This window comes from Drosophila innubila, assembly GCF_004354385.1.
Source record: "Drosophila innubila isolate TH190305 chromosome 3L unlocalized genomic scaffold, UK_Dinn_1.0 0_D_3L, whole genome shotgun sequence".
Taxonomy (NCBI): domain Eukaryota; kingdom Metazoa; phylum Arthropoda; class Insecta; order Diptera; family Drosophilidae; genus Drosophila; species Drosophila innubila.
Genome location: NW_022995376.1, coordinates 6,036,933 through 6,062,858, shown reverse-complemented (window position 1 = coordinate 6,062,858; position 25,926 = coordinate 6,036,933). Strand labels below are relative to the sequence as shown.

Sequence of the window (25,926 nt, the reverse complement as noted above, 5' to 3'; positions counted from 1 at the left end):
CAAGTTGCAGCTTGGCATAAACAATGCAGATGCCAGATAATGAATGAATCAAAAACAAAAGCAGATAGTTTGAAATCTTGTGAAGCTAAAAAACCTGACAGAAGATTGTGGCCAAAAGAGTAGACAATAATTTTACATTTAAAAAGACCTTTAAAGTCACTACGTTCATTTTACAAGACATACGAGTAGCTTATGGTTTTTCCCCACGGGATTTTCTTCATTAGTTGCATTTTCGCAAAGTTGTTGTTTGGAAAAGTGCAATTTAAGCTGAACATGGACAGCCGCAAGTTTCAATTTCCTATCTAGCCGATGGGCACTTGGATTAAGTTGAAGGCAGTCAAACGTGCAAAACTCGGTGAAAAGTTTTTCGGGGAAAACTCAATGTAAACTTTGGCTAAAAATTTGTCATCTTCAATGGGAAAACAAATATTTGGACACATTGTTGCCAACAGCAGCAACAGGCAATGAAATGAGAGGTAACACAAAAAAATATTTGACAACAAAATGTTAACAACGCATCCCAAAACAGCAGGAAAGAGACAGGGAGAGTTAGGGGGAAAGAGAAGATGGCTACAACAATGAGAAAAAAGTGCAAGCACATGACAATTGCAATTTGTTTGCAGCTTCTGTTGACCAACTATATTTTTTTCAATTTTCAAAATAAACTGCACAACAGGGCAAGGGTTGAAGCAAGGAAAGGAAAGCAAGAGAAATGGGGGAAGAGTCGCAAGACAAATTTAAAATGTGCTTCTAAAAATTGTAAGCAGCAGCGATTGTGTCTACGTTGTTGTTTGCTTTGCTTCTTGCTTGTTGCCATGTTGCAATATGGTGAACATACACACACACGCACACACAGAACACGGCACACACACTCGACACACATTCACATGTAATCGCATTTTTTAAATATTTTTCTCGCGCTTCTTGTCGTCTCCAAGTTCGCCGAACCTTTGCACATTTAACTTCCAGACGACCAAAAGTTTGTATTGAGATAAATAAAAACTGATGAGACTAACAGATACCCTGAAAGTTATATTTCTAGGAAAGTAAACAAACAAAAAACAAAAATATGAAACGAAAACAAGTCTTTTTTGCTATATTTTTCAAATACTTCTATCAATTTACTTTTTCTTTTTTTTAAGCGGCATAAACCCGTTTCTACAAATTTTCCAGGGCATGCCTGTTTACTAAAAAGTAATATTAATATTTATATTACATTTTATTTATATTACGTTCTATTCAAGCTGTATATACCCATTTCTGACATTCCTACAGTCTATTTTCTGAGATTTTTTACGGCCAAAGTAAAGGAAATCGAGTTAAAGGCAATTATTCGTATGAATCTTGAAGTTTTTCTGTGGGGAAGCATCATCATAACTGTTGCCCACTTTGTCCCTATGTCCAGTCTCCTCCATTCTCCACAACCCCTTTAATGTTTGCATGTCATTAACTCTTCTTCGTCATTCATTTGCTCAGTACAAATTAGGGTCACTCGAGCGATTCGCAATGAGTTTTTAAATCAATTATACAATGAGAAAATGCATAAAAATAACTCGAGTTTAATCAACAACAACAAAAACAGTTCATATCAATTATGGGAAAAAGAAGAAAAATAAAAAGGGAAAAATAACAAATTTTCACTTGAAACTTGAATAAATTGAAACTAAAAGTCCATCTTATCAGTTGGGAAACTGAAACTAAATTTTTAGGTCTCAAAGAATAGTCTGAAGTCGGTTCTACAGAATACTTCAATCACGCATCGATCACATGTGCATATGGTTAGTTGATATGATAATGATTGCGATTAATCGTTGAATTAATTTGGCTTTTGTTTTCATTGAAAATTTTGACAAATTTCCGTAATTAACTAAACGATCTTCATGTTGTTTATTATTTTATTTTTCTCGCACCATTTAGATTCGATTTTCTTCGTCTTTATATATACTATAAATTCTTTAATTTGTTTAACTTGGCAGCGCTTTAGTTAAATTTATTATTCTGCAAATTGAAAATCACACGCGTTTTCTTTTCCCAAGATTTAATATCAAACAGAAAATGATGCTTGAGGCTTTATCAATATCAATGGAAACGCAAGCGAAACGCGACATCAACTGAAAGATCAAGCGCAAAATTTGTGTGAAGAATTGAAAGAAATTTGCTGAAAATCAACAAAAACAAAAACAACAAAAAGTGAGCGCAAGTTGTGCGCTCTCACACTTTTACTCTCTTTCAAGTGTCGCTCTTACTCTCACACATGCTGGCAAATTGCCCGGCAGACATACAGCAGCCAGAGTTCCGTTACACAGGGTGTGCCAACACATACATGTGACGATCTCACTCACTCTCCCTTCCCCACCCCTGCCACTTTTTACTCGCACGCTCTCTCGCTCTCTCATCTCTGTCTCTAGCCCCAAGGGCTGCCACTTGTCAAGCTGCCAGATTGCACAATCAACGTGTGTTGGGTAAGGCCAGAAATTTGCCAAGGGGTGGGTCACTGGGGAGGAGGGAGGAAGGGAGACAGAACTATATATACAGAGTTTTGCAGCTATATATATCGAATAAGCTAAAAATACAGCCAACTGAACGTAACATGACAAATTTTGTGGTTAGCTGCAAGAGTTTTGCTTAATTAAAGAAAATCCAAATATTTATTTAAATACTATATAGTTTCTTCGTTCTGTTTTTTATGAATCTTACGACACAAAGACCATCAAGCAAACCATCAACATTGACATGACAATTTTTCTCAGCTCATCTTTTTTCTATTTTTTTTTGCGCAACCAACGTCATCTCATAGACAGACGGATGAAAAGAAAAACTAGCCAGTGCTTTCCCTCCTCCCCATGCTACCCAATCTGTCTGCTTGGGTGGCCGTCTAAATGGGCAAAACTATGCAAGAAGAAGAAGAGAAGAAAGAAGAGCAAGAACAACAACAACTGCGACAAGTGGCTGTCAAAAACCCACGCATTGATGGGGCAATGAACTTAACGTTGACTTTGCAAATAAAAGCAAACCAAAAACGTACATTAGGAATTTGAAAAATGCGGCAAGTGGCGACAGCTAGCGGCAGCTTTAGACAACTTGTGTTACGACTACAGCGCTGCAAGCTTTCTCTCTCTGACTCTTACTTACTCGATGGGTTGTGGCATGAGCTAAAACTTTTTTTGTAGAGTTGAAAACTTAGCATGTTTCACAACCTTTTGCTTGCTGATGCTATGCTTCCAATTTCAATTTCGATTGAACAGCTTTTTATTTGTTTTGAACTGAAAGCAGTGCTTAATTGAAAGTAAATTACTATTGAAAATGTGGGAAATGAATAAATATCATAAGAAAACAATTGTAATCACAGATTTTTGTTAAAATAAACAAAATCTACTTTTATAAAGAGTTTTATTGAATATATTATAATTATTTGCCTATGTATTATACATTTTGCTGCTGTCATCACACATTGTTCCTTTAGAATTATCGCAAACAAAATGTCAATATTTGAGCTTGTTCTAATTGTGATAAATAATTTCTTCCGCTTTGGATTAACCATAGCATATATTTCAATTGTATGTTTGTGTGTGTGTTTGTGTGTTGATGTCGATTCTTTGTCTATTTGATTATACTACATACAAATTGTTTCTCTTTTTTTTATTTGTATATAGATACAAAAGCATAAAGTGGAGCAGTGCCGTCAACCGTTTTGGCAGGCATAATTTATATTCAAATACACGCATTCTGAGGAGGGGATTCTCGTTGTTGTTGTTGTTGCTGTAGAGACATACAAATACCTCGTACTAGTGCTCAAGTAGTGCTTTCCCATTTTATTTATAAACTTGTGTGTTTGACAGACAGCCAAGTCCCATTCAAAATGTGCCAGACAAACGGACAGACAGACAGACAACTGCCTATTTGCCTAGGAGTGTCCCCTAGTCTAGTCGAGTTATTCTCCCCATTCATATCCATGCTTCTCCCTTCTCACTCCTCTTCACCACGACTAGATATATCCATGTATAAGTCTAGGAAACACGCATATCAACTAGGCGCAATGACGAATTGACGTGACGCTGTGTCAGCACATTGAAACGGCTATAAAAGCGTCATGTTTTGATACCCTGTAAATTATGTAGGCCGCATGAAACTCTTAATTCTTGATCTGTCGAGATAATTATCATACTTTCAACTGCCTTAACTTGATCCAAATCGATTTTAATTTTTATTAAACTGGGAATCAAATGAACCTATTTAAGGTGCTTATATACCCTGGAAATAAAGTATTGTATAAAGTGCAAACAGTGCAAATTTTCCACTCATTCAACTTGAATTACATTGAGCTAATCAATTTGATGAAGTTTGATGGTGATGATAAGTATAAGTATACATATTTTTAATCTGTAGCATTATGCATATACATTTTATGCTATCAACTGCCCTAACTTAATCCAAATGGTATCTAAATGATTTGATATATCTCATTAAAAAATAGATTGAAATGGCCCTATCAATTTGAACAAGTTTTCGAGAAAAGTTCTCATAGATAATAATAAATTGTTGCCAAGTACTCGACAACAGCTATCATGGAGCTCATCTTCAATAACAAAAGGTATTGGAAACCTCGAGTTCAGTCCGAGTTCGAGTCAAGATTAAGACAGAGTCAACTGCCTGCTGCTCTCCGTGGTAATCTCTGTTCACCACAAGCAGCAACAAAAACAAAAGCAACAACAATGAGCTGATCAATAAATCAAGGTAAAGCCACGCCCACAAAACTCACAGAATACTCGCACAACACTTATGAATTAAAAAAGTTATAGGCTTTTCAGTTGCCTCCCATTCGCCTACCCCTTCTCCTTCTCCCTGTCTCCAGGTCTGTCTCCTGGTTGCGCTTGGAGGAGCTGCCCATTTGGAATGGCAGGCGGAAGCGCAGCGTGCAAATTCCAATTTTGTAATCAGCAGTAGAAAAAAAAGCGCACAGAATGAGGCACAAAACGGAGGCACGAAGAAGGGGCAACGCATCATTGAATTCTTAATCTGGCATTAATACAATTTATGTATGAAGTCGGAGAATCAAGAGAATCCCAACAAAATCCGTTGGAGATGGTCGACGACAGATTGCGAGCGTTGCATTCAGACGCTTGCAACGCAATGAAGCAGGAGGATGAGAAGGAGGAGAAGGGAAAGGGGAAGAAGGAGGCAACAGCAGGAGAAGATTGGGCTTGGAATGTTGTCGCGGCTCTGCTTGGACCGTGGGTCTCCATTTGATATGCCTGCTGTGTTTGACCCATATTGGAATTTGCCTTCAACAGCCAAGCGAAAACAAACTTGCCACAAACTGAGGCAAGCGGAGCAGGAGGAGGAGCAATTGCAGTTGCAGTCACGATTTGTGTGCAGCTTAGAAAGAATTGCAAAAGAAGAAGAGAGGAGAGAGAGAGAGAGAGAGCTGGAATGATTGGATGGTTGGTGGCATAAGGGCAACTAAACTGGCGACCAATGTGCCGCACAATGCTGCCACAGAGTCGAGAGCCAGGTTCGAGCTCTGGGTCTCGTCCAAGTCTAGGCCTGAGGGAGTTCATAGCACACACACACACACACACATAAACAGAATGTGCCCTGTTAAGGTGTTTGAACTCGAGAACACAAAGTTCACAAGTTTTACATGGCTTGAAGTTAGCAGAAAAGAACACGTCGTATTCAGTACAACATTCAATTTGGGAATAACATGGGTGGCAACATAGAAAAGGGAACAAGGAGTGGCGCCATCTGTTGTTGGCAAATGTTCCACAAACGGAAATAATATACTTTAACTGCGGTTTTCCTTTGGATATTGTTTAGTTTCGGTATATTAGTGAATCCTATTTAATAAAAAAGATATCAATAGCTAAATCCACCATCGAATTGTGGTACAATTTTGACAAATTTATTTGTAATAAAATTTTGAGGCAGAATAAATATAGAGACCAAATAATGATCAAAATGGTATTCCGCATGAAAATCGGTTCAGTTTTGGCAGAGTTATGGCAGATTGAAGTTTTAGATAAACTCTTAAGGGGTAGGTATGGAAAAATATGACAGTGATTACCAAAAAATCGAATTTTCTAGTTAATTAATATTTTGATGCAGAATTAATTTAGAGACCAAATAATGATCAAAATGGTATTCTGCATGAAAATCGGTTCAGTTTTGGCAAAGTTATGGCAGATTGAACTTTTAGATAAACTCTTAAGGGGTAGGTATGGAAAAATATGACAGTGATGACCAAAAAATCGAATTTTCTAAATTAATAAAATTTTGATGTAGAATCAATATAGAGACCAAATAATGATCAAAATGGTGTTCCGCATGAAAATCGGTTCAGTTTTGGCAAAGTTATGGCAGATTGAAATTTTTGATAAACTGTTAAGGGGTAGGTATGGAAAAATATGATAGAGATGACCAAAAAATTGAATCGAATCAAAAAATCTAGGTAATTAATATTTTGATGCAGAATCAATATAGAGGCCAAATAATGATCAAAATGATATTCCGCATGAAAATCGGTTCAGTTTTGGCAAAGTTATGGCAGATTGAAGTTTTAGATAAACTCTTAAGGGGTAGGTATGGAAAAATATGACAGTGATGACCAAAAAATCAAATTTTCTAAATGAATAAAATTTTAATGTAGAATCAATATAGAGGCCAAATAATGATCAAAATGGTATTCCGCATGAAAATCGGTTCAGTTTTGGCAAAGTTATGGCAGATTGAAGTTTTAGATAAACTCTTAAGGGGTAGGTATGGAAAAATATGACAGTGATTACCAAAAAATCGAATTTTCTAGGTATTTAATATTTTGATGCAGAATTAATTTAGAGACCAAATAATGATCAAAATGATATTCCGCATGAAAATCGGTTCAGTTTTGGCAGAGTTATGGCACATTGAAGTTTTGATAAACTGTTAAGGGGTAGGTATGGAAAAATATGACAGTGATGACCAAAAAATCGAATTTTCTAAATGAATAAAATTTTGATGTATAATCAATAAAGAGACCAAATAATGATCAAAATGGTATTCCGCATGAAAATCGGTTCAGTTTTGACAAAGTTATGGCAGATTGAAGTTTTTGATAAACTGTTAAGGGGTAGGTATGGAAAAATGTGACAGTGATGACCAAAAAATCGAATTTTCTAAATGAATAAAATTTTGATGTATAATCAATAAAGAGACCAAATAATGATCAAAATGGTATTCCGCATGAAAATCGGTTCAGTTTTGGCAAAGTTATGACAGATTGAAGTTTTTGATAAACTTTTAAGGGGTAGGTATGGAAAAATATGACAGTGATCGAATTTTCTAAGTAATTAATATTTTGATGCAGAATCGATATAGAGTCCAAATAATGATCAAAATGGTATTCCGCAAGGAATTCGGTTCAGTTTTGGCAAAGTTATGGCAGTTTGAAGTTTTTGATAAACTGTTAAGGGGTAGGTATGGAAAAATGTGACAGTGATGACCAAAAAATCGAATTTTCTAAATGAATAAAATTTTGATGTATAATCAATAAAGAGACCAAATAATGATCAAAATGGTATTCCGCATGAAAATCGGTTCAGTTTTGGCAAAGTTATGACAGATTGAAGTTTTGATAAACTTTAAGGGTAGGTATGGAAAAATATGACAGTGATCGAATTTTCTAAGTAATTAATATTTTGATGCAGAATCGATATAGAGTCCAAATAATGATCAAAATGGTATTCCGCAAGGAATTCGGTTCAGTTTTGGCAAAGTTATGGCAGTTTGAAGTTTTTGATAAACTGTTAAGGGGTAGGTATGGAAATATATGACAGTGATGACCAAAAAATCGAATTTTCTAAGTAATTAATATTTTGATGTATTATCAATATAGAGACCAAATAATGATCAAAATGGTATTCCGCATGAAAATCGGTTCAGTTTTGGCAAAGTTATGGCAGATTGAAGTTTGCGATATAGTGGCAAAGGAGAGAAATTCCACACTCACCTTCATTCTCGCTGCGTCGTCGTCGTGGCACACTGTTGTAGTTGTTGTTGTGATAATGCTCCATTTCCGACTTCTCTGTGGATTCATTCTCCTGCTTCTCATCCTCGGTGTGCACGGGTGAGGACGGACCGGACGATGCACTGGCCACGGGTGAGCCCGATGTGGCTGAATTGGTGCTGCCGGAGAGACCATTGGCATTGGCCGTGTAGGATTGATTGTGGGCAGCGGCATCGAGGGAACCTCGCTTGGCCGCCTGCATGTGGGCGCTGTGTGTGCTTGTCGAGCTTGTGGGCGAGGCGCAGGAAGAGGGCGAGGAGCACGTTGTGGGCGCTACATCCTCAATGAGATCGATGGACTTTTTGCGTGGTTTCTCGGGCGGCACAGGTGCCACGAGCTGCTGTTGTTGTTGTTGCTGTTGCTGCTGCTGTTCCTGTTGCAACAGTATGGAGCGTTGCATGGCCGCCGTGACAGCTGCAGATTTGGCTGGTGGTGGCGGTGGCGCCACATCCGCACATTTTGTGGGAGAACGCACACGCTCCGGATTAAACTTGACGGGACTGACATTCTTTGGCTTGGCCGCCGGAATAGGCGGCAATGGCGGCGACTTGACAGGACTGCCAATCTTTCCACTTCGCGGTTTTATCTCCGGCGGTATGGCTGTGGGCGGGAGCGTTGGATTTGGAGTGGGCGTGGCTGCACTGACTGGATGCTGACGCAAGGGCGGCTCTGGAGTCGTCGACGTCGTCGTCGCTGGCACGGGCAACGCCTTTGGCGCCTTCTCGCCATCCATGATGAGACCCGTTCCTGGCACAGTCCTTATGATATCACAGCGATTGAGATCGCTGTGAGTTCGCGTTGTCTTTGTCTTGGTGAAATGCGATGTCCACTTCTTTTGCTTCTCAATTAATTCACGGGAATTGAACTTACGCTCCGGCTTCTCTGGCTTATCCCCTCCAGCAAAGAGAGCACTCACAGAACCACCGGACGGTGGTTGTGGTGCTGCTGCTGCTGTCACCTGTGGTGCAACCACCACCTCCTCCGACTTCAGACGCGACAAATTGTGCTGTGGATACTTGACAGCTGTCGTCGGTTCCACAATGAATTTACTGTTGCTGAGTCGCTCTCCTCCGTTCTGTGGAGTTGCTGCGTTGTTGTTGTTCTGTATGAGGGACGCGCCCGAGGGGAAGGGCATGCGACGCTTTGGCGGCGACTGTGAACGATCGGAGCTACGCGATGAGGAACGATCCGAGCCGTCACAGAGATTATCCTCACGAGATCCACTGCGCAATAGTTCGCGTCTATTGGAATTGGACTCCACGCCAAGTTTCTCGAACAGAGCTCGAGCGTTATTAAATCTCGCTGAATGGGATTCCGTACGTCCGGCAGGATTTGCAGCAGCGGCAGCAGCAGCAGCGGCATGAGCAGCTGCAACGGCACTCAGTTGCTCCACCGGCTGAATTTCGATGGGTTTGCGCTGGAAGATGTTGGCAATTTGGGAGACTTTACCCACGGGTGCGGGTGCGGGGGCATGTTGCATGGGCTTCTCCATGTTGTGGCTGTGGAAGGGAAGGAGGAAACATAATTTCAGGAAATTAGATAACGTCATTAAGTAGTTAGTTAATATCATTACACACTTTATGACTAACTAACTGATAGCGATACCTCGCCCCAAAAATGACTACATCGATTAACATTCGTTTTTCTTTTATTTTTTCCCCTCTCTTTTACCTTCGCCATTTTTTTATGTCATTGATTTTTTGACTTTCGCAAACAACTTTTCACTTTTTTGCACGCGTATATTTATAACAATATTATAACACTTTATTATGTTTACTATTATGTTTGTTTTTATGATCAATGGCGGGACTCTATTGTTGGGTTCAGCTCCGTGTGAAAGTCTTCGGCAACGTTCAACACCAAAATAAACCCGCATAATCGAAGAGACCCGAAGAAAACACACACATTACCAGCTAAAAACGTCGCGTTAACGTTTCTTCTTCACCTATTGATATGAGAAAGAGCGACTAACGAGAGAGAGGCAGAGAAACGTAGGGCTATTTGAGAGAGAATGAAAGAATGTCGGTGGGACGCGACATTGAAAGCTATTTGCGTTTGTTGTTTCCACTGATAGGGTAATGGTAATTGTTATCGGTACGCTTCGTATAGGTATTGATTTATGGATAGGCCAAGGGGAATTCTGGAGTGCGCTGCTAAGTGAAAAAGAGCTTTGCTTAGTAATAACGAGAAAAATCCCATGAAAATGTGGAATTTACTTCAAAAATGTTGTGAAACCAATTATGCAAGCCTATGACTTGTCATCATTTTTACTTAAACAGGTAAAAACTGTAGTGAACTTAGAGTATAAAAATTGCGGTATAACAGTTTAATGTATAACATTGTTATTTAAAATATAGCAGTACAGGCTGTTTTGTATAACACTTTTTGTATAACAGTGCTTGTATAACAGTTCTTGTATAACAGTTTAATTGCAGTTTTGTATAACAGTTTTCCACAATCCGCGCACAACCTTAAAATTTAAGGTCTCAAATATAACAATATGTTTATATTTTTTGTAGAACAATTATTTATAAGCAATAAAGTACGAAAGCAATAAGCATTACCTTCACTTTATTGCAATTTCTAAGAAATCTAATGCAAACCGTTATTCTATTCATTCTATAAATGCGCTGTAAGTATTGTTAGTGGCCTGGATGAACAGTAAGAGTCTGTTATACGTGTGTGTGATTGTGTGGGCTGTGTATTTTGTTTATGACAAAATTATCACAAAGTCAATAGAGTACAACAAATAGCAGACAGACAAGCAAATGGCACAGATAATGAACTATACACAGAACTATGCACTTTATAGAGTAAGAGAGAGAGAGAGACTGAAACGCACGATAAACTAGACAAAGGTCGCTACGGAACGATGTCTGCGTGTGTGGCCCCATGAAAAGTGTAGGACAGCTTACAATGCTCAAACAGAAGCGAGATTTACGACATGAATAGAGCACCCAAAATGAGATACATAATAAAAGTAGAACAGCTTTAATCTAATCTCCCCGAAATTTTGTTATGAAAGTGATGATGCAGCGCTGAAAATGAGATAAACTAAGATAATGCCGTGATAAAAATAGAATCTGATCTCGTACATTTACTGTTGTTGATGCGATAAGCTGTTGGGATAAAATATGCATATTAAATATCACGTATACGCAGCATATGCCCCAGGAGAAATGCTGCAATTTCGTTTGGTTGCATCGTCTAAATATTTAAACACTACTATGCTTTATTTGGTACTGCTGAGCAGATATTGCGATATTGATTTAATGACACGTTTGCGAAAGCATCGTTCAATTTTCCCCTCAAGTTCATTATAAATGAATGATGCACAAAGTGGCCAAATGTACAGCCAGCGACAGGGGATGTGGAAAATTGACATGAGCGGATACGGTCAGCTACACAAGCAGCCGGATAGGGGCAAGTGGAAGTAGAAGGGGTTGAGCCAGAGACATGTCAGTTATTTATAACAACGTAGAGAACAAAATGGCTGCGCTTGTCCTTGCACTATACGAATTGAATTGGTCACTTAAGGACGCGTGACTAACATGAAATAAGGCAAAGCTGTTTGTTTAACACTTTTTATAACCTCCAGTATAACAGTTAAGTTGTATAACAGTTAAATTGTATAACAGTTTGTATGTAGAACAGCTTTCAAGTAGACTCTACAAAACAAAGCTGAGCAATAAGAGCTGACTATAGCCTTATTCAAAGTGGTATAACAGCCACCTTATCTACATGTCGATTTAAATTGCTTCGAAATAAAAACAATAAACATAAACAATATGTTAAACTGTTTAAGTTATAACACTTAACATCTATAGAATATACGCTTTAAGTATAACAGTTAACCATTATAATCACATTCAAGTGTCACACTTTGCACTATTGTTAAGAGACATTGGATCCATTAAATAACAGTAATTTACACTAATGCGGATAATGTTGACAATTTCGCGCCCTGATAGAGTGAAAAACTAGTTTTTAAGCGTCAGCTAAAGTCTAATTTTTGCATAAATGTTAATTGTTGACGGCAAAATGTTCGTTGCTCGTTAATGCTCGTTAAGCGCGATGACGATGAAAGAGAAGAAATAGAGGGGCACAACAGGTGAGCACGGGTCTGTTATATTTGTGACAGCAGCAACAACAACAACAACAACGATAAAAACAACAAAGCCATGTGTTATAATTGCGTCAACGTTGAGACTCATAGCGTGAACAAGAAAACAATGTCAACAATGAAACGATGGTCCCCATTGTGTTAAGGAGCAGGAAAACAGGTGAAGAAGGGGAGGGAGGTGTAGTTGTGCCACTGTTAGTTGAAGCATTAGATTGCCATTGACAGCAGACTGTACTGAAGGTTGCCACAAAGATTGGTAGCAATTAGTGAGGCAGCTAAAAGTTAAACTCACAGCAGAACAAGTTCCCCATGCTCTCTATAACACCTCGTTTGTACAACTACCCAGAACTGGGCTCTAATAGCCCGCAGTTCCCATGAAAAACTAACTGGCGCCAGGGAAAAATGTTTTCTAATTATGATACAATAATGGTAATACCTTGACTTGATGAGATGACATAACTAGCTGTGAGAAGTGTCTAGTTAAAAATGAAAAGAGTGTCAGAAGCTTAAGATAATTACATAAAATCATTATGCATATGTTCAAGATATTAAAAGAATAGAGACAATGCTGCAAGCCAAGGATTTCTTTCAATGTGTTTTGGTGGAGATTCTAAAGGCTAAAAAATTAAAAATTTAGTTGCACGAAGAATCTCGCGAATGGTTTTTAAACAGCTTTAAATGGTTAAAAAAATCTAATATAATAAAAGGAAATTTATGCAAAATTTATGTAGTTAAACAATGATAGAACTTAATTCTTGAAACGGGGAAAATCATTCAAATCAATCTATACAAAAATCTTACGATTAAAATGTAAAACTCATTCAATATGTGTGGTTAACAAGATATAAAGATAATGCTGAATATTTAGAAACTCAGTCAACTTCTAATTTAATTATAGTTGAGAGTCTTAAATCCAATTTTGTTGTAACAATTATAAGCGAAAGGTTTACCAAAAACCTTGAATTTCGGTCGTTAAACTTGCTGTTCAGATAGTTTTAATTCCATTTGGACTGCAACTAACCGGCTTCTGAGTACAGAGTAGAGTTCGAGTAGCGTATGCATGCTCCACAATTCATGGCACCTTTCCGCGTAGGCTAGACAACAACAACAATAGCCACAATAGAGAACAGTCGGCACAACAACATTCACTACAGTCGGGATGTTTTGATACGCGGCACAACAACCACAACATACAAACAACCACAACACACACGGCAACAACGGCAAATGAATACAAAACAAGTTGTTGTCGTTGTCGTTGTCTGGTCGCTTGGTTGGTCGGTTGTTTCGTTGCTGTTCTTGTTAGACAAATTATGCCAATTAAACGGTGGGAAAACGAGTTGGCAACTCTGCACGCGTGTAGCCGCCTGTCGAGAGTGGGTTGTTTCTCGCATCGAGTGGGGAGACTGGATGCCTAGATGCCAAATGTGGTTGGCCAACTTGCAAATTGAAGTCATTAATCTCTCGTGTAACACAGTCGAATGGCTGGCAACCCTGGCAAGTCTATGCTCATACATAAATATGACAGCATCTTCAATTGAACATTGTATGCGACAACTACTAATTGAAATAACCGAAAGCAACAGAAGGCGTAACACAGATTGAGGCCAGATATCAAGTCTAGTTTCTTAAATCAAGAGAGTGACAAGTGGCAACTCCTATGAGATCGAATTTCTATCCTTCAGCCGGTTACAGACATAGCCACAAAATTATACAAGTTTTAATACTCCAGAAAACTGGGTAAAGTGTCTCTACCCTGATCCTAAGTTGAATTCCAATTTGAGAGCCACCAAAAACAAACTTTACACAACCAAGCTGCAGGATAATGAGAGCACACGAGGGTTGTCATTAAAATTGACAGTTGTTTTATTTTTTTAACTTAACAACAACACTCTACTTAAATAATTTTAAAGCGTACTTTAGCTTTGAAATCGAATTAAGTTCTATGCTACATAAAAACAACAAATAACTAAAATTAACAAACATGAAACGGGCCTTGGCCCAGACAACGGTAAATGTTAAGCCCCTTCCCATCGCCCACAAAGCAGACCTTGTTGCTCAGCCTGTTGTAGTCCACGTCCCAGAGATTCTTGTTGCTGGCACAGACAAATGACAATTCGTTCTTTGTCGTTCGAGTCCCATATCTTCATGGTGCCGTCACAGGAGCCGCTAACGAATCGCTGACCATCCGGTGAAGCTGCCAACGACATGACAAAGGCATCGTGTCCCTTCAGACTCTGACGCAACTTGCCGCTGGGCAAATCAATGACCTTGATGGTCTTATCATCACAGGCAGCCAAAGCATGACACAAGCTCGGATCAAACACCAATTTACGCATTGGACACTTGAAGTTGCCGCGTCGCAACAGCTGCCCGGTGGCGCCATCTATCAGTGTAATATTCCCCTCATAATCGCTTGCCCCAATCAGACGATGATCCAAGCTAATGGCCAAGCCGAGAATGTTCTCACAACGCTCTGTGTTGTAACTGTGTTGCAGTTTCCCCAAAACTGTGTCGTACTTAAAGACCTCCCCATTTCCGGAACCCGCATAAACAGAATCGTTGCTGCCCCCAAATGCCGTTGACCAAAAGTTACTGACCAGTCTGTGACTGATGTTGGGCAAACGCACTCCGGCCTTGACATCCAGCAGCGATAAACTTCCATCGACAGCAACTGCAGCTATAGTACTGCAATCGGGACTTACTGCCACATTGTGCGCACCCATTCCCGGTAATTGTAGGGTATATTCATAGGGAAAAACATGCTCCTCACTTGGTGAGATGTGCACAACCTTCAGATGCGTCTCAACTCCGCCTGTTACAACAAACTCCTTGGGTTTCTGTTTCACTGTCAATGTGTGGCAGGAGAATTCTTCATCCTCGGAAGTGTGTTCATTATGCTCGGGTTTAATCAGACCCCAGGCACAGCACCAAGTTCTCTTCTCTTCTGGATCATTTGCCTTGTTTATATTAGTCATTTCCATGTTTTTCAAAAATTTTTCTTAAAGTCTACTTTTTCTCACACTCTCTCATATTTATTTTATACTAAATATTTGGTTTATTTGTCTAAAACCCGTTTGCCTACACTGATAAAAAAAAAATGTTTATACGAAAAATATAATAAGATTTTAATAATAAGAGAAACAAGCTATAAGTGATTTTAAGAAAAATATTCTTGAAATTAGAAACTGCTCTTTTTTTTTATTAGTGTAAATGGGTGCGACAAAAATAACAAAGTTTGATAGCCACCCACGTAGCTGAATATGCAAATTGGGCATAATCGCAGCTGCCAGACCATGTGGAAAAGTCGAAGGGGGAGTACTCACAGGTTGTCTGACAAAAATCTGTAAAGTTGGCCAAGAGGATTGGCCAAAGTCTGCCATAACGTCAGCTAAAAATAACGCACACTTCAGCATGGCTAAAGGGGCCAGAGGGGGCAACCGAAAGGGGTAACGAAATGACTTTCTAGGCTCGTGTCAGGCAGGCGCCTAATAAGTCAGTCATGTGTTAACCTGAGCCACTTTTCCTGAAGCTGCCATTGCCAGTCAGCGCCAGTCATTTGTCAGGCTTATAAAAGTCAATCAGATCAACTTTAATGGATAATATTGGCAAACATATCAAAGTAAGGAGAATTATGCAGACAGAGCTCCAGAATGCAGGAATGAAATCATAGCTCAGTTGGAGAAAATCAATAAATAATCTCTAAGCGTATTCAGAAAAACCAATTAAAATTTCTAGATGAAATCGTAAGAGTATCATTACAAATTTCCATATTCAAGCTTAAATGCAAAGAATAATTGTGTTGAAAATTTAAATGAAAGGCAAATGTACAGAAAGCTGTTGTATGAAACCTTTTTATTTATAAAAGTTTCATTTTCTGACTATAAACATACCAGGTAATGCTTGAACGAATATCTTAAAATCAACCAAAAATTCTGTTATATAAATGGAATCATGTGACAGATATTAGAATTTAAAGTGATAATTTGGAAGTTTGCCAAACTGCAGGCTGGGAAAACCACTTGACAGTCATCAAAATTTAACATGAACTGTGACCAGATGTATTCAGGATAAAAACAGACTCGTTAAATATGCACATTCTCACCTGTCTTTTTTGCTCGTTTTTGTTTTCCTCTCTGCCTCTTGGTTTCACTCCTTGCTGCCTCTCTATGTTAGTTTTTGGCTATAAAATTGCACTTTAGTTTTTGGCCAGGGCCAACGCCTAAAAGCAGACTCCACTCGTAACTTTGGCCATTGTTGTGTGCGGTGTTCGTTGAGCTTGGGTTGTTTTCCCAGGTGGTGGTGTGGTTGTTGTTGTTGGTGTTGATTTTCCACCTACTCGTCTCAGCTGCTGGTTTTTAGCACTCAAGCGTGTCGTCGTCTTCTTTGTTGTTGTCGTTGTTTTTGTTGTTGTTGTTGTTGTTGTCCGCCAATCAAGCAACCGCCTGCCTCAGCATTTTCTATGTGTTTACTTCTGTGTTTTTTGGCCGCTTTTGCGCAAGATGAAAATGCAAATTTCTGCAAAACAACAAAATACAACAAGAAAATGTAAATGTTTTTATTCTTTTTTTTTTTTGGCTTGCAGTTGTAACAAAACTGTGCAAAACGTTCATTGAACCGTACAAAATTGAAAAAGGAATTGCCACATTTTAAGGCATACAAAATTAGTTTCTCAACTTCGACTTCGACTTTAACTTGTCTTGAAATTGAAGGTGAAATGTGGCAAACGGAAGCAATTAGTTTCATTTGTTCAGTTTGCCACGATCGTGGCACCTCAGCACCTCTCAGGTGGTGCAGAGAAAGTGCTGCCGAAATTGTTAATCAAAACGCGTTGACGCCTCTCTCGCCAGACTATCAATAAGCCAAAACGACAACAAAAACATCATCAAAATACAGAAAATTAAAATAAAAAATAAATAAAGAAAAATAAATACTCGGCAAGCTGAAGATGCACTTGCAGAGCCCTCAAGATTTTAGGAAAGTCAAATAAATTAAGGTAAAATCTGCGACTAAAACTGTTTTAGGTTTTAAAATTTTTAAAATTGTTTTATTTTTATATTTAAAAAAAAAAGTGTAATTACTTTAAAATATCATGAAAAAAAAGACAAAACATGAATAAAACTGAATAGATAGTTTTTATTGAAAAAGACGCAAAAAATATATATGTTTTGTTGGTTTTGTCCCACCTTCTTTAATGCATTACGCATTTTATGACAAAGTTATAATACCCTCTGTAAAAGTATACCAATACTTTTACCAAACGAAAAGTAAACATCAAAACTGTCACGTCAAGAGATCTATAAACCGGCTACTACTTTAGGCCTCTGTGTGAGCCCATAAATTGTTGGCGAAGTATACGGATACTTAATTGTCTTTTAATTAATAGCATGGCATAACAATTTCATTTGGCAATATGAATTTGGGGGCAATGGAAAGAGAAATATTTGAGAGTGAAACCTTGGTAAACTTCATTTTGTCTGTCATCAGTAAATCAACGTTAAATGTTGGATAAACTAATCCCACAGTCACATAGATTTTTATCGCTCTATCCGGTAGGCAGCTGCTGCTCTCAACAACTGTCTTAATATGGCCAACAGAATGAGGAGGCAAAACTTTGGTACATTACATGGTGTCTGGTCTGGTCTGGGTTTCATCTTCCGTTTCAGTTTCAGTTTTGCGGCCACAAATCACCATAAAAGGTCATGACAAAAAACTTGCTCACTTTTGCGCCTGATGATGCCATAAAAAGACAGCCTGCTGATGATGATGATAATGATAATGATGATGATGATGGCCAAACAACTAGAACAGAAAAAGATACAACCGGCCAGAGAGTCGTGTCGAGTTGAAGCCACACACCTTGCGAGGGCCATAAAAACAAAATAGAGTTAAAACATGACATGGAACCTTCAATGTAATTTACAAGATTCAGTTTACACAATTCAGCCTCGAGTTACATACATCGCACATATTATACCTCCGCAGGGAGTTATATTAAAGCCAAGTTGTCAAAACAAAACTGAAGAAAGAGAAACAAAAACATACATTAAATAAACTAAAGAAAAAGAAATCTTGTACAAATCTTCAACTGAAAACTGATTGAATTGGCGGCCTTGCTTTGAAGAGCAGAGACGACTCACAAAACTATTCACAAATCCACTTTGAATCCACTCACCTCTTTATATGAATGAATGGCAAATAGCGCATGGGATTTTTAAATCAAACTTATGACATATGGCAATCAACGCATGTGTTGCTTACTCTTTCTTATTGCCTCGATATCATTTTATACTCAATATCAAATAAAACGTTATGATGAGCCGGTTGTAAGCCAAGACTGTCGGCCAACCGCTCATTATGATTATGCTTCGGATCAGTTCAAATCGTATCGAATCAACAGACGATCTCTTTTATAGCAAAATTACCGCACATTAACTTAGCTAACTAATGATTATGCTTTAGGCACGACGAGAAATCTCTGATTGATTATAATTGCCTGGTTCTACATGGCGTATGCTTGATTCTAATGCCAAAGTTATTAGCACTTTCCACATGTACAGCATACAACACTTACTATATATCGCGAGTTTCTCTGTTTCATGTCCGGGTTAAAAACGGCTGAGAAACAATTGCATAAAAAGAGCGCAGTGGGTTGCAAATGAATTCAAATGGCAGAATGCATAAAATTAACTACTATGTATTAATTTGAATATAATTGACTAATAGGCTATTTCCACGACAGCACATTTTGCTCATCCGACGCCATTTTCATCATCCGGCCCGAATGTGGACTTCATTTCAGTACAAAATCCGGATGATGATGTTGGCTCATCCGTAATGAATGAGCCGATATTTTGTCATTCGACCCCGTGAATTTTAGTATTTTTCTATCGAACACGCGATGTTTATCGATAAGCTCTTAAAAAAATAGCAATTATCACCTTAACCAGCTGTTTTCATCAATAAAATCGGTAGGCATTAAATTTGCGCAAATTAAAATATCATAATAAATAATAAAATGTTGTTATTGTCTGCTTTTTGTAATTTGTGCACAGAAGCCGAACAGCTGCTTTGCTTTGAGTGTCTTAACAGTTTCACATTTGGTCGTGGAAAGCCAAAAATGAGCCACATCCAAATGTGACCAAATGAGCCAAATGTGAGTGGTCGTGGAAATAGCCTATAACTTGTTGTTGATCTCATTCTATTGATCTGTTTATTATATTTCTGTTCCTTAAAACAATGTAATCTTTAATTATTTTAGATTTATTATATGAAATCTAAGACATATTTCTTGGTCTTATTTGTATATTTAATAATATGTCAAGTTCCTTTATTCATTCATCTCTTCGTCTCAAATTGTAAACTGCATAAAATTTTCATTCATACAATCAATAAACATTCACTGGTATACTCAATAACACTTGATTCATGATTCATCCCACTCATTAACAAATCCAAATTATTACTCCAGCTTTTCCCTCTTTCTTCCCCCTGTTACACTCTGGCGATTGCACGAATAGTTTCATTCATCTACAGAAATTAGACTTTTATTACGTTAAGACCGGGAAATATTATTACCGACATCTGGGCTTGCACAGTGGTTCGAGTATGTATCATAAATTGCAAGCGCGTTGTTGCGTGTAAATGTTTTACTAAATGCTGGTCATGACAGCAATGCAATTTTAATTACCTGCAAACAGGTAAACAACCAAGTTTATTACGAAACGGTAAACTGTTTTTGGATCAACAAGAAACGAAACCAAACACCAAGGCAAAGGAAATGAAAGAAAAATAATACTAATAATAACAATAAGTAGAAAACGCGAGAATTTCCAATTGCAATTGCAGTAACTGAGGCAAAGCAATTAAAATAATTGAATGGAATTGAATTGAAAGCAAACAATACAATGATAAGCTATCAAATATGCGCAACGTGTAGATACCCTTTACAAAATTTATAATGCTGCCGAGTTATCAGGAAACGAATATACCCCTTGTTTGCTGTAAGCCAATTATTGAAGTATTTATAGCCTGGCCCAGGTAAAAAGGCTTCAAACAACTTTCACAACGTCGCGACGTCGTCCCTTCTCTACCCATTGTCCCCCCTTCAGTTTTCGTCTCCAATTTCAAGCACACAATTTATTGTCATTGTTGGAAATTGCTTTTCCAAGGTCTCCAACGACATGTGCAGTTTATACACCCCTTCTGCCACTTTATGGCACCGCTTTTCCAGTTAGATGCAAAAGAGAGACTCGAAAAAAAAGGAAGCAAAATAAAAAAGATAAATAAATGGCAAAGTGTTTTCCTTTGCAGCTTGTTGCATGTCGCTTTTAATTGCATGTTTGAAGCTGTCAAATTGAATTTATTTAATGGCCTGCGGCATCTTTCACTTGCCACAACAACAACAACAACCAACAACAAGTGCAACTTTGATAAATATTGGGCACGTGGCGTATGCGCAATATAAGATAAGGTATTAAAAGTCATTTGAGTGATTTTCGGCAAACATTTTATTGATGAATCACGCGCAAATCTTATCTGTTTGATAAGTGCAAACACGAAACGCGCACAGTGGGGCAAAACGACAAATAACTTGACAGTCCGACAGAGACTGTTGCAATTGCTGAGCAGATCCGTTTTGGCCAGACAAATCGAGCATAAATAAAATGAAAACAGGTCTTGACTATTGCACATGATACGTGTTAGAGACAATCGTGTGAGTCGTGAGTTGGATTAAATATGGAAACGAGATTTTATTATTTCCATGAAGACAAAGTTAAAAGAAAAATACAATTTCAAAAATAAAAAGTTAATTTTTATCTTATTAAAATAAATAATAATATATAATTTATGAATAAAAATTTCAAATGAAATACTTATACATATAATTTATATTAAATTTAAATTTAAATTTTAACTCATCATTTTTAGTGTTTAATTTGAAGTTGATAACTCTTAAAGTGGAGTTGAATTTTTGTCTTGAAACGAGTTTATTACTAACATCACGCGCCCATCTCTAGTTGCCAACATGTCGTTACCAGCTTGAAGATGCATATAACTTGTCCAGTTAATGGAATGTTTCGACTGGTTGCAGTTATTATTGGCAATCTTTAAGCAATTTTGCCTAATAAATTGTCTTGGTCAAGAGCAAAGCATTGAAACGCCTTCTCACTCTCTCATTCTGCCACTCTCTCTTTCTCACTCTCTCTACTCTGCTGTTGACGGATTGTGGCAATGAACTTGACACTAATAGAGCTTCCCCCCCCACCCCTGCTGCCCCCACTCGACTGACTGCAAGCTTGACAAGCGGCAGCCACAAGAGGATTTGGCCAGGCTTCTAAAACAGGCACAGAGACAAGTCAATCGACTTGAAGATCTTGGCAAGTGTATAAGCCAACTTTAAATGCGGATGCGAGGCGAGACAAACATGGCCATGGCCTTAGATGGATTTCATTAGAAATTGCACAGAGAAAAATCAGATTATGGCCAAAAGGAATGAGAATGAAGAGCAACTTCTGGAGCCTAGGGAATAATTTTCTGCATTCAAGGTTTCAGCATTTTAAAGTTGATTTCAGTTTAAACAGCGACCTCAAATCAAGACAAAAACAACAACCCAAATGTTTAGACAACTGTTTTGGTTTTTATCTTTTTTTTTGCTTTTTTAACAAAAGTTCAGCGCATGACAAATTAAAACATAAACAAAAAGTAATACTAAAAATTAAATTAAAGCTACAACAGCAAAAGGGAAAAGTGAGAAAATGAATTATTTATGCTGCATGACCAAAAAAAAGTCGCGCACTCTATGTACACTCATAAACCGTATTCCCCGCTTTCCCACCCCTTTCCACCCCACCCAATTCCATGACAAATGACCCTGTAGTCGACCACGCCTCTCTTTGCCACAGTGGGCAAACGAAAGCGAAAAGCTGACCAAAAAAACTCATCAAGCTTTATTTGCGGGGGCTTGTGGCATCTTCATGCTGCGTAATGGCAAAGTGAGAGCGTGACAGTGACAAAACAAAACTAAAAATCAACAATAAAACACTTTAAAGCGTAACAGCAACAATTAACAAAAACAACAAATAATAATTTATGGTTTGCAGTCAACAAAAAATGAAAACAAAAATTAAATTCTCGAACAAATCTTCTTGTTAAATGTGACAAATCGCTTTGTGATTTCAAAAACAAATTGAAAAGACTATAAAAAGTGAAAAGAATTATTTAAACAATTGCCAAATGTAATATTTGCACGTGAGCATTATGTAAATATTTAAAGATTGTTATATGCGGAAATTGTTACATGTTAGTTCCAAAGTCAAGTAAAAATATGGATGAATAATCAGCAAAATAAATTACAACTTTGCTCTTGTGTAAGAAATGATAAAGTTAGCTATTTAAAGAGATTACTTTTGTATTTCGTTTAGTTGCTGGTATTAACTTGAGTCTTAGCATGTCTAGAGATAATAAAGTTGGCAATTCTTTGGCTTATCTGCAGTTAGTACAGATATTTGTTTGATACTTGAGTCGTTTCTTTGCTTCATCAATTTTCACAGTGCAAAAAACACTATTCACTTTACTTCTCTAGTTACTCCTATTGACAAATCCCTTTAGCGTATCTGTTTACACAAGTTTCCTTTAGCAACTTTTAAGGTTTTGCCTGACATTCAGGCCATAACTCGATTGCAATTTCTTTTCCTATTTACATTTGGATTTCCTTACACTTGCAGCAAAAGTGTCAAGCCGGAGAAGATTCCCTGTAAAAGCCGCTTAGCTCCCTTCCTCTTTTCTCCTTTTATTTCCAAGTCAAGTGCAGTGTCAAACTTGCATTTAAAGTGAGATTCATGTTTAGTGAGTTATGGGCAACATTTGCAATCCTCGTGATAGTCAAGCTGTCTACTTTGTTTTTTCAATCAAGCTGTATTTCTAATCTTATCAGCTATTACTTGTACACTGAAAAAAAAGACCAAGTTCTAAAATCAAGAACATTCATCTTAAATATTTTGTTCTTAAAATAAGATTATTTTAAGACCAAATTACTAAAACCAAGAATATTAATCTAAAAAATCTTAAAATCTTAATATAAGAATAAAAATCTTAAATTGTTGAGAAAGTATAAATAGGTACTATTTCGTATCAAGCAAATGATGGCACCGTGGCGCTCTGGTTAGAGAGGCCGCTTCAGATGTGAAGCAGTAGGCGGCGGTTCGAATCCCCCTCGTTACAAATTAAAATAACATTTATAAAATTACTAAAACAGAATTAAGTATAAATAAATCAAAATTTAAAAATAAAAAAAAATATAAATATAAAAAATAATTTTCATTTATTTTATTTTTTGATTTTAATTTTAAGAACATTTATTCTTAAAATAAGAACTTGGTCTTATTTAAAATGTTCTTAAAATCAAGATGTGTTCTCTTAATTCAAGAATTTGATGTTCTTGACGCATTTTTTAGACCAAAAATCTTAGTTCTGAGACCAAAATCTTGATTTTAGAACATTTTTTTTATCAGTGTAGTTAACACATAAGCATGTATATTAAAATCAATTTCACAGTAATTGGCCTGTCATTAGCTAATCACAAGTATCTCTCTAGTTTCTGCTACTCAATTCATTAATGAGATAATGAACTTTACACTTGGTTCTCAGTTCATCATCATCAATTTTGTTGTTGCTTCGTTTTGTCAAAACAGAAAAAAACAGAAACACTTCAATTGATGCCCCCAGATAAACTGCATTTAGTATATGAAACAGCATACGTATTCATATTTCTATTGTTGTGTCAGTTAATTGCATCGTCATATGACAATGTCTGTCTGTCTGTCTGTTTGTCTGTCTGTCTGCCTGTCTACTGTCGGTCTGTCTGTCTCTTTGTCCCTCTGTTTGTCAATGAATTTGATTTATTTTCGTCATTTATTGTGAGTGGCCATTAAAATTGTCGACGCTTTTGTTTATTTTTTAATTGGATTTCGGGACTGATTCAAGTTATATTCGTGTTGAAATTGTTTAACTCAAGTGTCAGGTCATGTCATGTTTTTTGATATCCCTAGCTAAAGATCGCAATCTTTTTGTCAGCCATTATTTATGTCATAACTAGCAAACTTTTTTCGTTGCCTGTTTTCTATAGTTGAACCTAAATCTCCAGAGCTTTTTATGGATTATTACTATTCCTTTTGAATTCTGCTCCTGTCGGCTGTCACATCTATCACAGCCTTTAGGATGCAACTGTCCGCCCTTTTTTCGCACTGTTTTTTTTTTTACTTTTGGTTCTGGTAAAGCAAATTATTGATTTATGGGAACACGTCTGCTGTCATTGTCAAGATAAAGTGGCTGCAACTCGATGTGGATGCGTTCAGTGTCTGGGCAAGTTCTCTGGGCACAAGGCGTGACAACTACAAAGCCAGACAACGGCACAGCAGGGAGGAGGAGAAAAAGTAGAACGAGGAGGAGGTAAAGCAAAAGCTGAAGGTGCAGCAGCAGTAAAAGGAGTTGCAGTTGAAGCTTAGAGTGCAAAGTTGAGTCAACCTTAAGCACACACACTTCACATTTCACACTTTTTAGCCCAGTACCCAAAGTATATTAATGCCATGGGGTTTGTGACCGTATCTGTATCTTACAAACCGATACTAGATGAGTTAAGACAATACTTCTATTATTTCATTTTAGTCAGCAAATAATGCAAATATTGTAGGAATATATTTAACATTTCTTTCATTTTTTGTACTTGTTTTTCACATTGAATCGAGCGACTGCAAAGACACTTTTACTGGGCATCCAACAGTCGAGCAGCTCAACTTTAGAGTTCTGACTTTTTCTCAACTCTTTTCTTGTGTTTTACTGTACTTTGCAGAAGCTGCACTAAACTTTAAGTGCAAACGCATGACGAAAATGCGAAAAAGGAGCCGAGGAACAACCCTTAGAAATGCAGTGCACAGAACATAAAAGCCAACAAGAAGTTCCAAGGATGCACAGGGAAATCGAATAACCAAGCAACGGATATAAAAACAAAAAATAACAAAAGCAAACTCAGTTCTGTTTTCCATCTCTCTCTCTCTCACTGTTTCTGTTTCTCTCCTCTCAATCCCATATTCCCCCCATTGTGCAATGGAATGCCAGAAGCAACATTTTTTGTCATTATGTAAGCGTCGACGCTTTAGCAAACTTTACCCCAACAGAGACTTCTCTCTCTCTCTCTCTCTATCCCACTCTCTCTTGCCCACACAGCATCCCCTTTTCGCACTCTCTCTCTCTCTCTCTCTTTCGCTCTTGCAGTTGTCAAAAAGTTGTTGTGGTTTTTAAAAATAGCAAATTCAATAAAGTAAAAGCTGTCTGCCAACTTCCTAAATAACCGCTAGGCAGACACAAATATTAACACAAACCAATGCTCTCCATTGTCTCTTTCTCTTCCTCTCTCTTTCTCTTCCTTTTCCTCTAGCCTTAACTGTCAGTCGCACACATGAATGCATTTTCATTTTTTCGCCTGGCCAAATGGAGCTAATGAATGAAAAACCACCTGAAACAGGGCTTAAATTGACAGGCCGTCTGTATTTAATGCAGCCAATTTAGAAAATTAAGTCTAATTTGTGGTCATCTACCACACGCCCCTTTACCTTCAAAATGGGGTCAAAGGGAGCGACCTGTGCTGGGCTGTGGCTGCTCCAAATTAGCTTAGACAGTCCAATTAATTAGGTTAAAAAAAAATAGAGGGATACCATAAATAGAACTCTTGCGTGTCATAAACGAGAGTCCCTTAAAGGGTGAT

The 25,926-nt window shown here is 37.6% G+C and overlaps 2 protein-coding genes across 4 annotated transcripts in view; both read right to left on the bottom strand.

Annotated features, from left to right (window-relative positions):
* LOC117789273 overlaps positions 1 to 25,926 on the bottom strand; it is a 59,615-nt gene that overhangs the window by 28,741 nt on the left and 4,948 nt on the right. For all 3 annotated transcript variants that reach the window (XM_034628389.1, XM_034628390.1, XM_034628392.1), the window contains exons 2-3: positions 16,270 to 16,682; positions 7,985 to 9,540 (exon numbers count right to left, since the gene is read on the bottom strand). In XM_034628389.1, coding sequence (XP_034484280.1) covers positions 7,985 to 9,533 — 1,549 coding nt within the window. In that variant the 5' untranslated portion in view covers positions 9,534 to 9,540; positions 16,270 to 16,682. The remainder of the gene's footprint in view (positions 1 to 7,984; positions 9,541 to 16,269; positions 16,683 to 25,926) is intronic.
* On the bottom strand, positions 14,183 to 15,148 carry LOC117786931 (vegetative incompatibility protein HET-E-1-like). The gene has a single exon (XM_034625356.1). It carries the CDS (start codon positions 15,146 to 15,148, stop codon positions 14,183 to 14,185), a length of 966 nt encoding a protein of 321 aa, XP_034481247.1.

Excerpts from the sequence above, each read along its gene's own strand:
- LOC117786931 (XM_034625356.1), bottom strand. The coding sequence starts at position 15,148 with ATGGAAATGACTAATATAAACAAGGCAAATGATCCAGAAGAGAAGAGA.